The 11,746-nt window shown below is 64.0% G+C and overlaps 3 protein-coding genes across 3 annotated transcripts; 1 reads left to right on the top strand and 2 right to left on the bottom strand.

Moving 5' to 3' along the window:
• Positions 1–3,618: 3,618 nt before the first annotated feature.
• On the bottom strand, positions 3,619–5,502 carry PLICBS_007285 (uncharacterized protein; the record flags this gene model as incomplete). Its single annotated transcript, XM_018320715.2, has 4 exons — positions 3,619–3,705; positions 3,798–3,871; positions 4,123–5,415; positions 5,475–5,502. 4 exons carry the CDS (start codon positions 5,500–5,502, stop codon positions 3,619–3,621), a joined length of 1,482 nt encoding a protein of 493 aa, XP_018180612.2.
• A 1,147-nt stretch (positions 5,503–6,649) lies between these two features.
• On the top strand, positions 6,650–7,564 carry PLICBS_007284 (uncharacterized protein; the record flags this gene model as incomplete). The annotated part of the gene is made up of 1 exon (XM_018320714.2): positions 6,650–7,564. One exon carries the CDS (start codon positions 6,650–6,652, stop codon positions 7,562–7,564), a length of 915 nt encoding a protein of 304 aa, XP_018180611.2.
• A 536-nt stretch (positions 7,565–8,100) lies between these two features.
• Positions 8,101–10,706, bottom strand: PLICBS_007283 (pH-response sensor protein; the record flags this gene model as incomplete). Its single annotated transcript, XM_018320713.2, has 2 exons — positions 8,101–9,981; positions 10,044–10,706. The coding sequence occupies 2 exons, from the start codon at positions 10,704–10,706 to the stop codon at positions 8,101–8,103; spliced, it is 2,544 nt and encodes an 847-aa protein (XP_018180610.2).
• Positions 10,707–11,746: the final 1,040 nt, after the last annotated feature.

The following is an 11,746-nucleotide window of genomic DNA, read 5'->3' as shown; positions in this document are numbered from 1 at the left end:
TGCCGTCCCCAGACTTGGCCCCGCAGATGGGCTCTGCAGCGCGCGCTGGAGCCGGGCCCAGCAGCGGGCGGGCTGGCATGGTTGGCATGGGTCGTGGGTTGTGTGTGTGTGTCGTGAGGCTGCGAGCGTGGGAAGGGGGTGCACGAGGCTTGCAGGCCCTTTGCATGGGGTTGGAGCTTGCGTTCGTTAGCTCGAGGTCCCTCGGCTGCTTGTGAATGCGCACGTGAAGAACGAGCCAGCCATGAGCATGGGGTGAAGGGGAAAAAATAGCAGCAGCAGCAGGGCCATGCTCGACGACGACGACACTGCTGCGTGTCTTGGCTCGACGGCGGCGGAGGGGAGGACAAAGGCCCTCACGGCCCATGACCAGCCAGCCAGCCAGCCACGGTCGCACAGGGCACCTTTACGAGCACATTGGCAGAGCGAGTGTCCCAACCGACGGCAGCCCCGGGCCACTCCGTCTCCAGCTGCTCGGTGGCGAACGAGGGACGCAATGCCACCGCAGCAGCGGCCAGAGGCAAAGGGCCGAAACGAGACTGATGAGAAAGGCGGCTTCGGCCACGGCTCCGTCGCCTTGGCCTTGGCCCTGCTCCCTGCTCCCTGGCCGGGTCTGGCTCACGGGCCGCTCGCTCAGCGGGCGGCCGCCGTCCGTCCATGTCCTGACATGTGGGATTTGGGATTCGGATTGGCGAGACGGCTCCATTCGACGACGACGGCGGCGGCACACACGTCTCCAGTGCTTGACCGCGAAACTTTGATTACGGGCCCGGGGCTGGTTCCTGATCTGGACGAGCGGCAGCCAGGGAGGGGGGGCTTCTGGCCTACCAACGCGCCAACCGTCGCCCGCCGCGAGGCCACAGCGGGCCCCCGGCGGTGGAGCTCGCTGGGCCTGCTGGGCCTGCTGGGCCTGCCGGGCCTGCTTTTTTTTCTTCACCCTTCCCATTCCCCAGGCGACCTTTGTGCGGGAGCCAGTCGTCTCGACTCTGGCTTCCCCGCGAGCCAAGCAGCCGTCAAGTCAGCCGGGGAAACAAAAGACACCTTGCCCAGGCCCCAGCGAGGCGAGGCGAGGCGAAAGAGGGCGGCGCTCGCCGCACTAAGACCTCCAGAGCCGCGACGACGCAGCGGGGGCGGGCGGGCGATGATAATCTCGATGTCTGCCGTCGATGGTAACAATGGTTTGGCGCACCGTGGCATGAGCATGAATTGATGGATTGATTGTGTACGTCCAGTGCGTAGCCACATACATGCACTTCACAGCACTGCTGCACGTCACTATACCGCACTATGCGTGACATTGGTTCCAGTTGGCAGCGCGCCCGCGCAGGCGGCTTGCAGGGTGCCGATAAAGCAAATTTTCCCATCTAGGCTGCCAGCTAAGGCCCCGACGATGCAAAACGCGACCCACGCGGCAGACAGACGGACGGGCGCGCGTGCGCCTGGATTGAGTGCCTTGGGCGCCTGGCCTGCCGCACCTCCAACGCGGATTGGCGCCGCTGGGCCGCTTGCTGGATCTTCGCTGGGACCCTGCCTGGCCTGCATTGCTGGTGACATTCGTCCGCTGGGATGGCAAATTTGGGTCGAGATCGCCTATCGCCTGTTTTTTTTTCCAACGCTCGGGCACCCCCACCTGCTTGCCATGCCGGCCTGGTTCCGGGCGGCGCGGCGTCGCGTCTGCAGCGAACTTGCAGTGCGCTTAGTTGTTGGAAGTGTTCTTGCTGGAGCCAGCGCCCGCGCGAGCGCCAGCGCCATGCAGGCAGCGTACTCGTACTGCTCGTACGCAGGCAGGCTCTTGTAAGCGCGGCCAGTGCAGGCGCCTCACGGATGCATCTCGGCGCAGTGGAGGCAGTCGCGACCGAGCTGCCAAGCACTGGGCGCGCTTGGGCAAGCGACAGCGACCGCGACTACTGCTTTTCATTCTGCAGGGTGGCTCCTGCCGGCGAATGGCGGCCTGCACGATACGAGTCTACCTCGTGCGGGCGCTGTCCTGAATGGCCTCGCGTTTGCACATACGAGACCCCAATCCTCCCACGCCGTGCGGTATCCGTCACCACCACCACCACCATCGGGACCACCGCCACCTCCACCGTCACAACCCTCCCATCCATCTGCATCCACTTTTCCATGTTCCGCCCAATCTTCGAGGCAATTGCCGCCGCCGCGAGCCGCCGCCAGACTGTCAGTGCCACGCTCCCACCGACGCCGTGCCCGAGCAGCCACCCCGCCGTCCCCAGGCTCGATTCCCACGGGCGAATCAGTGGCTCGACTCGGATGACCGCTACCGCATCGAGCAGACAGGCAGCTAGATTCAGCGAGGCTACCGCCATCCGCAGCCATTACTCGTGGCTCTGATCGCATCTGGGTGCGGAGGAGGCTCATCACTTTCGCCACCAGAAGCCTCCTCGTGGGGATCTTTTGACAGACAACGTGGGTTACTCCGCGCCAAGAGGCAAGGTGCCTTCGACACGCACCGCAGACACATGCCATATGCTGTCCACGGAGGATGCTTCCGTCCATGGGGACCGGCCGTCCCGGAGCCGCAGCCGTGCATCAGGTCGTGCAGCCACGCCGTCGATGCGCGCCGGAGAGGATCCGACCCTGGGAGTCCAAAAGAGGATGCGCTACATTCGACGTACGCACCCTCCGCCGTGGGCGACCAACGAGATCTGTCAGACCTCCCAAGGACGGCCCATCCACAAGCCGGCACCACGACGCATCATGTGTGAGGCAGAGAAGCAGGCAAAGCGCGGAGCGATGTTCAACTGATTCGGAGCCGGCAGCTCCGTAATGGATGCCCTACCAGACGTGCCAACCATGCCAGGCTGCCCCCCGATTGCCACTCGCCGTCCCTGCAGCTCAAAATCAGCCACCCGGGGACGACCCCTGTCTAGACTCGGCCCACCGAGCCAACGAGGACATTGCGCTCTGCATCCAGGCTGGCCAATCCCTCGGCGAGGGAGCCAGACCGCAGTTAGTGAACTGCTGCGCTGGGGGTGGCTCAGCTGTCGTGGTGGTGGCTTCGTCCCGACTGCTGGGATCAGGGGGGTTGTCTGTCGTCGACGTCGTCAGACTGCCGATAGACAAACGCATGTTTCTCTGGGTGCAGGTTCGACCATGTGCGTCTTGGCAAAGAGACGCACGGACATTTCCGCGAGAACCACTTGTCAAGACAGCCTTCTCTGCGCGGCTTATGCACTCCGTATGACGGTACAGGCATGAAAGCCGAGCGACGGGCACCCTGCGGTTTCAGAGTCGATCTGTGCAGGCTCACGCCGCCAATCTTCATCTCCTGTTGGCTTGTTTGATCAGCGGCTTGGTCTGGACGTCATCGCGCCACTGAACCGCTCGAAACGGCAGATCGAAGTCATCCACGGGCAAGATGCATGATTTGGCATGGGATACCTCTCTGCGGCGTATGTGCGCCCACTACAGCGTCGACGTCGCACGAGCCGCCCTTGCTCTAAATCTAGGGACCCAGTTGGCGACACCCCCACCATTCCGAAGTCGCTCCTCCAACAGCATTGGGGCTGACGAGCCGAGGCTGCCCTCGCATTGCTTCTGAATAACCTCCACATGGGCATACAGACATACGTCAACGCACCGCTAGTCGCGCAATGCGTGCTACAGTTTCGCCTTTGTCCACAGACCCCGCTTGTCCAGCCCCGGGTCCCCGTCGTAGATGTCTCTCTCCACACGTCGAGTATTGATCTAAAACGCGGGGCAAGCACCGTGTTAGCAGTCAGATCGCCGGTACTCCGGGGGCTCCAGACCCGGCCCTGCTCCGAGTTGGTCCGACTTACGAATCTGGGGCCCAGTTCCGAGATGTTTTTGGCGCCGAGCAGGCGCATGCATGTGGCTGTCTCGGCTTCGAGGACTAGATTGCGCATGAGGCGTCAGCACTCATGCAGGTCACAAAGGATATCTTTGGAGGTTGGCCAGTGTGTTGGCCCCACGGGCGACGGCCATGACGCGGGACTTGCCCGCAGCCACGACTCCGATTTGCGTCCCTCGGAAGGGCGCGGTCGGGGCGGCAACGGATCGTTTCGAGTGCGAGCCGAACGGAACGAAACGACGCCGAGCCACAACTGTATCAGGATGATTGCCATGAGAGCGGTGACCACTTACTTTCAAGTACACGTTCGACGCCTGCCTGCCCGCCGGCGCCGAGGCCAAAGAGCGGCGCTCGACCGATCCCAACGGCAGTCGCGCCGAGGCACAGGGCCTTGACGACGTCTGTCCCTCTCTTGATGCCGCCGTCGACCCAAACCTCGACCTTGCTGAAGACCTCGGGGCAGTACTTGCGGATCTCGAGCAGCGTGTGGACGGCGGGGGGCGCCGTGTCCATGGCGCGACCGCCGTGGTTTGAGAGGATGATGGCCTTGACCTGGGGCGCGTACTTGGCGGCCAGGTAGGCGTCCTCGTGCGTCTGCAGGCCCTTGAGGACGATGGGCAGGTCGGTATGCTCGGCCAGCCAGGGAAGCGTGGTCTGCCATGTGAGGTCGCAGGCAGTGCCGAAGAAGAGCTGCTGTCCGACGCCGCCACCGCCGGGCCGCTTGGCGTCGTTGCTCCCCGAGGCGGCGGCCTGGACGTTGTTTCCTCCCTCAAAATTTGACTTTTCGTCGAGCTCACGCTTGCCAGGGACGGGGGCGTCGAGGGTGAGGACGATGAACTTGAAGCGGTCCTTCATGACGTTGATGCGCTTGAGCATTGCGACGCTCTTGTCCCGGTGGTTCTGGACGTAGAGCTGCCAGCCGAAAACCTGGCCGGGAGCGGCGCCCTGGACAATCTGCTCGGGTGTCATGGAGGCGTTGTTGGAGACGACCTGCATGGCGCCGAAGCGAGCGGCGGCCTTGGCCATGCCGTGCTCGCCGTCGGGATGGGCGAGGCGAGCCATGGCGGCGGGGGCGATGAAGAAGGGGACGCCGACCTTGTGGCCGAGGACGGAGGTGGACATGTCGCAAGCGGTGCAGTCGACGAAGACGCGGGGCCGCAGGAGGATGTCGCGGTAGGCGGCATTGTTGTTGGACTTGGACCAGAGGTCGTCGCTGGCGGAGAAGTAGTAGGCCCAGGCCTTTTTGGGGATGCGCCTGGTGGCCTCGGCCTCGATCTCGTCGAGGTTGAGCAGCGACTCGAGGGGCGGGGGCTGGTCGGCGGCGTCTTGGGCGTCGGCCCGCGCGGCGGGGACCTTGGCCTTGACGAGGGAGTCGGGGTTGACCTGGCCGAGCTTGGCCTCGGGGCGGAGGTTCTCCTCGAGGGTGCCGGGCGGGTGGACGGGATCGTAGTCTTCGGTGGCATCCTTGCCGGCGAGCTTGAGAATGATCTTGGAGCCGCCGGGATGGGATGTGAGGAAGTCGGTCACGTCGTAGACATTGCCGTAGAGGATGACCCAGCAGCTGTCGGGCGTGTTGTGCTTGGCCACTGGGCTGGAAGGTGAGCGGATGCGCAATCGCGGGGACCAGACCGAGACATGGACTCACCCTCGGCGGCGTCAAAGACCTTGGCCATGATGGCGTCACGGCTGGTCGAGGTGGTCGACCAGGTGAGGCGTGACGTGCGACACGAGCTGCCGCAGCAGGTAGAGGATCGAGCGATTGGTTGACGCTGCGCGAAAAAGACAAGACGACAACGTCAAGTCTTGAAGAGCCGTGAGGCGGGCCGGCCGAATTATGAAAAAGAGTTCTGGTAATGATGGCAGGCCGGCCGGCTGATGAGCGGTTGCGGAGTCGACTGTCGCACGCGGCGGTGGCCAGAGGGCGCCACGATGGCCGCCCACCCGCCCGGTCAATGGCCCCGGGGTTCAATAGCCGCCGCCGAAGATTGCCCAATCGAGGAAATAAATGCCCGTCGGCTTGAAGCAGATGTTGGGCGTTTGGTCAGGGCAGTCTGGTCGCGAACAGCCAAAAAAACGCCACTCTCTACGCAGATGTATTGAAGAGGCTTGATTGTATGATGCTGCATCTCGATGCGCCAATTGAACGTAATGCTTTTCTTGTCGTTGCGTCCTGGCCGCGCTCGTTGACCATGGCGATTGAGTGATGACGCTCGCGGCAATCGCTCGTCGGGGGAGCTTGTCGCGCGCTGACTGCGATGACCTACCTGGATGGAGACCCGACCGCTGTGGCAATCGAATGGAATCGTCCAATGGCAATTGCGCCGCCTGGGATTCGTGGAATTGGTTTTCCAGGTTTCCATCCATGCCCGTTCGTCCCCCGCGGGCGCGGCACCCGCCCATACCTCACCTCACCTCGACGGCCGGCGTCGGCGGTCGGCGCCCCTCGGTGTTGTGGCCCCGCTGCCACCCACCGCCCTGAGCCAGAGCCAGAGGCCGGGGAATGGGCGAGAAAAAAAATTACTGGCGGGGAGGGCGCCGTGCTGGAGAGGTAAATTTGCCGCAGGGACGGGATACAGTCGGCTTTCCGAGCTGGCCTCCGCTATGTCATCATCATCAACGTCAACGCCCGAGGAAGCTCTGTCTTTCACACCTCCGACCTCATTTTCTTTTATTGCGTTAACTGCACGGCATTACGCGCGCGACACGACGAGATTACACGGCATAGGCTAAACGCAGGCGCCCACCTGGACGAACGGACGAGATATATTGCCACGGAGGGAAAGGAATAGCAAAAAAAAAAGACACGGGATGCGACCGGCTATGCGCGCGGCGCTGCGCCCGGAGATGCGGCGCGTGGCGGTGAGGGCCGTGAGCAGGGCGGGCATGTCTACCTCGACGGCGAGGACGGCGACTACGATTGCGAGGACACCAGGGAGCAGCAGCAGCAGCAGCGCGCCGCGACGGCCTGAACACATGCTCGCCACGACGCCGTCAACAACACCCTCGCCCTTGCAACACCGCGCTCGCTTCTCGCACTCCGCCCTCGCCTCCTCCCCCCCCTCCTCCTCCTCATCGCCATCCTCCTCATCCGCCGCCGAGGCCACAGCACCAGACGCCGACGCCGACCCAGACGCAGAACCTTCCTCCTCACCGGCACCATCATCATCGTCGTCCTCGTCCGACGAGCCCCCCACGCTCTACGGCTACTTCCCCGCCACCCTCCCCGACGGCCCCCCCCCGCGCGGCCACTTCCCCATCGACACGTCCCTCCTCCGGCGCGAGTTCCTCCGCCTGCAGGCCGCGCACCACCCGGACAAGCACGCCCCCTCCGGCGGCCCCGCCAAGCTCCGCGCGGAACGCACCTCCGCGGCCATCAACCACGCCTACCGCACGCTCGCGGACCCGCTCCTCCGCGCGCAGTACCTCCTCGGCCTGCGCGGCGTCGACGTCGCGCACGACGAGGCCCTCCGCGCGGCGGACCAGCCCGCCCTGCTCGCCGCCGTCATGGACGCCCACGAGGCCATCGAGGAGGCCGTGGTGCCGGCGGACCTCGAGCCCCTGCGCAACGAGAACGACGGCCGCGTCAGGGAGAGCGAGGAGATCCTCGAGGATGCGTTCCGCAGGGACGACGTCGATGCTGCGAAGAGGGAGGCGGTGCGGTTGCGCTACTGGGTGAATATCCGGGATAGCATACATAACTGGGAGGAGGGCCGTCCCGTCGTGCTGCAGCACTGATGTGGTGATGCGGTACATGCATGCTTTGCCGTCTGCCCGCATCGCCTGCGCTAGGTAGCGGCGGCATGGCGGGGTACGGTACCGGGATTTAGATGCTAGGCATCCCTCCATGGAAGGCTCTTCGGGCATCGTCGAAGGCCCATACACTGTATACAACGACTGTACAATACAAGATACCAGACAGAGTTAAAGGCCAGCTCCGAGCGCCGCATACGCTAGATAATACATATATATATGTATGTACGCCGCAAAGCCTTCCCCACAACAGGTGGTGGTATTCATTGCCGTCAGTGTCATTATAAAACACCGTTTTATGCTTCATGCCTTGCCAGGCCATGCTGCCCGTAAATGTCCCTCTTCCAACGCCGGGTGCCGACGACCTATCAAGTAAATCGGGGGCATAAGAAGAACCCCCTGCCCGCGGCGCTCAACACCAAACGCGCCAACCCACGACAGAACAATCTGCCAGCCTCTCGCGCACCTCTTGTTACACATCTATCCAAAAGCCCTCCTGTAAACGTGATAAACACGTGTCGTCACCGCTCATACGCCGGCAGCTGCTCCGCGTGGCTGGTGGCGCTTCTCGGCGCAGATGGGCCGGCGCCGACGCCGTAGCCCGGGTAGTCGTCCTCGTCCTCGTTCAGGACCGGCGCCGAGGGTTCGGCGTCCTGCGGCGCGCTTTGCGACGACGAGCTCGCGCCTCGCCCGTCCGCGTCGTCGGGAAACTCGGGCGGCGCGCTGGCTTCGTTCATCAGCCGCTGGCGCTCAAGTTCCTGCTTGTCCTCCGCCGGCTGCGTCACGTTCATCTCTTCCTCCGTAGGTGCCGACGGCCCGGCTTCGGCATCTCCGTTGCTCGGTGCGCTCGGCTCCATAGCCTGTATTCGCGGCGTGTCTTCGGCGTCGTAAATGTCGTCCTCCGCGGGCGCCGACGATGGGCCCGCAGTTGCGGACGCTGGTGGCTGACTGGGCAGCAGACGCGTTTCCGCTTGTCGTATGCGCTCCTTCTCGCTCATACCATGCTCGCTGGGGACCTCCGGCGGTGGGACGTATGAGGGTGCGGCGGTGGTATGATACCCGTTGGCGTGTGAGAGCGGCCCGTGGTGCGTCGCATCTTGGTACGACGGCTGTCCGGTGCGAGGGGCAGTTTGGTATCCGTTGGGCGGCAGCTGGCCATTTGTTTCAAAGTAGCTGGGCGAGGCCTCGTCGTGGTGCGGCGCCTCTGGGCGAATGACTTCCTCGTCGTCACTCTCGGCAATGCGAATTGCCCTCGTTTCTGGCGGCCTCGTCAACGGCTTGCGGATCCTAGAGCTGTCCATGCTCCCCACAACCGTCTCCATTGATACCGAAATGACGCCCTTTTCCCTTCTCAATTGCGCCGTGTCGGCGATGTTGACCGGCCGCCTAGGCCCGTACGTGTTGCTCGCCTGGTCGGAGCTGCCGTATCCGTACGGCCCAAGCCTCGAAGTGGACTGACCACCTTGGAGCTGGCTCGCCAGCCTGCCACCCAGGTCGACTACCACCTCCACCTGATACTTGAAGCTGATCATGTCCCCCGGCACGCCTTTGATGGTGGGGAATGCATCGTCGGGCACCCTTACGGAGACCGTGACGGATGCCTGCAGCGAGACCGGATCGATGATGAGGGGCGCCGCGTTTTGGTCCAGGTCCTTGCGGAACATGCTCGTGGAGCTGGTCGATGAAAGCGATAGGCCCCCGAGGCCCGTCCGTGACCGTGGATACATCTCATCCTTGTCCCCGCCACGACTTTCACCAATACCCGAGTCCCGGAACGCGGCCGGTGACGGCGACGTGTCCATCTTGCCCTGCCGAAAAAGCGTCACAATGACGCCGGTCATGCTCTTGACGCGCTTTATATGCTGAACCATTATCTTGACGGAAACGCTGTCGCCGGGCAAACAGCCTCCCTTTATCAACGTGATGGTGGCTGTTATAGTCTTGTCGTCCACTACTTGCTGTTTCGCTGCCGGTGTCATGGCCGACCCGACCTGAGATAGCTGAGCGAGGTCGAGCCGACTAACGGCAGTGCTGGCACTGCGGCCGCTTTCGCCGCTAATCTCGCTGCGCATGTCGCTTGGAATCTGGCTCCGGTGATCCGCCTGGCCCTCGCGGGCGGTATCGTCAGCCGCGACTGACCGGTCGACCGAATCGGCCTCGGAGGCGACATCATTGACCTCTGAAATGGTTGAAGTAGACTTTTCCACCGCAGCCGCCTTTTTCCTCCGCGAGCGCTTCGATATTGGCTCCAGAAAGATGGCTCTCGGGCGTGGGGGCGGGAGGAGGCCTATGTCTATCAACTGTGACAGCGTCACCCTCCTGTCACAGGTTGTTGTAGGGGCTATCGTCGTCGGTCTCGTTAATGTGGCCGTGATCATGTAAGATATCGTTCCGCGCTCAAACTGTCACACGCGGTCAGCCATTGAGAACACTGGGGTGCACACGCGCGCGGGCGGGAACCTACATCAATACTGCTGGGTAGTTCCTTGTCTGGAAAGACCAGCTCGAAGCCAAACTCGTAGCGACCCGTGTCGATCCTGCCTTCCCCACTGAGAACCTGCTCGTCCTGGAACAAGCTGGCCAAGCCATTGCCGTGATATTGCGGGCGGTTGGAGGGCCCGTTGGAGGCCAAAGCCGGAGCGAGATGTGCCTTTGCCGCCGAGGCGGGGTCTTTGAGAACGCGGACGTAGCCGTGGAGGGAGACGACGAGGTGGGTTATCCGCAGGGGCTTGACGAGGGCGAGGACGACGACGCCGCGAACCGAGTCGCCGGCGCAGTACTTTTTGTAGGGTTCATCGCAGCGGATGTGAAAGTCGACGAGGTTGCGATTGCGGTTCCGCAGAGGCAGAGGCAGGCTCAGGCGCGAGAAGAGGCTCGGACGCGCGGCAGGAGGGGTAGCGGGGGGCGGCGGCGGACGCGCGCTGGAGGACGAGTGTCTCGGGGACGACGAGGAGTCGCTGGCGCCGTTGCCGTTGGGCTGCGAGGATGAGGGAGAGCTGTCGCCGGGGCGAGGGACGGCGTCGGCGGCGACGGGCAGGTCGGGCGACGACGTCGACGTGGACAGGCGGGTGCTGCCCGGCCGCTGGGCGCGGCGCCCAGCTGGCGACGACGGCGACGGCGAGGGCATGGCCGTCGGTCCCCTGCGTGGGAGCACCTCGGGGTGGCCCGGGGCGGCGACGGCTCGCGACGCTTCCGTTCTATGCCAGCGTGGGTTGCGAGGGGCCTACGCGTGGTGGTGGTGTCTCGTCGACGACGGGGTCGGGTCGGGTCGCCCGGCGGACGCAGCACGACGACACGGCCAGGTCCCCCACGAGACAAAGTACCGTGGCAGGGACAGCAGAGGATGACAGCGGGAGGGCGGCGCCGGCGGCAGGACCCGTGGGCGCGGCAGGCTTGGCGGTGGATGCGCGATGCTGGCAAGGGAGCTACCTTGTGCCTTTTGCGCGCCGTCGAGAATCGATGTGCGGTTCAGGGAATGGGGGGGAGGATTCGGCGGAAACTGCGCGGAGGAAGTGGTGGTGGTCGGTGGTGGTGGTCTGGTCTGGTCTGGTCTGTCTACCTGCCGCTCTGGCAATAGAGCGAGTGAGCGAGCGAGGCGGAGGCGACGGCGGCGGCGGCAGGCCGGCCGCGCGGGTGCGACGACCACGGCGCGGGTCGGGGGGGATGGCGCTGGGCTACGGTGGAGCGGCCCAGCGCACCTAGACAGACAGATGACTGCCCAAGGTGGAGGGATGGATCGGTGCTGATGTGGGATGTTGCGCTCAGGACGCCCACTGGCTACCGACGGGACTCGTGGCCGCGGAGCTGAGGTTGCGCGTAGCCGAATTGTGTGCACGGGTGGATGGGACAGACCGCGGCCGCAAAAGAGGCCAGAGAGGTTAGACGGCTGCGAGAAGAGACAAGGACGAGAACTGAAGCTTGGATGCAGGCAGGTTGAGGGGGAGGGGGGGTTGCGGCGCTTATGGCGAGCAAGCGGCAGGCAGGAACGCTCCGCTGGTATGGGTCAAGTTGCCGGTTGCGACTGCTCGTATCGCAGATTTAGCCCGGCGGCATATTCCTTTTTGATTGATTGACTGATTGCCGTGCTCCAAGTACGGACGAGTCCAAGTATTTTGTATTCACAGCGCGCCGGACACGGCAGGGCTGGGCAGGACAGGGCAGGCGCAG

Source organism: Purpureocillium lilacinum, assembly GCF_023168085.1.
Source record: "Purpureocillium lilacinum CBS 284.36 DNA, scaffold_5, whole genome shotgun sequence".
NCBI classification, from domain to species: domain Eukaryota; kingdom Fungi; phylum Ascomycota; class Sordariomycetes; order Hypocreales; family Ophiocordycipitaceae; genus Purpureocillium; species Purpureocillium lilacinum.
Note: the sequence above shows the minus strand (reverse complement) of the source record. Positions and strands in the feature narration are given on the sequence as shown.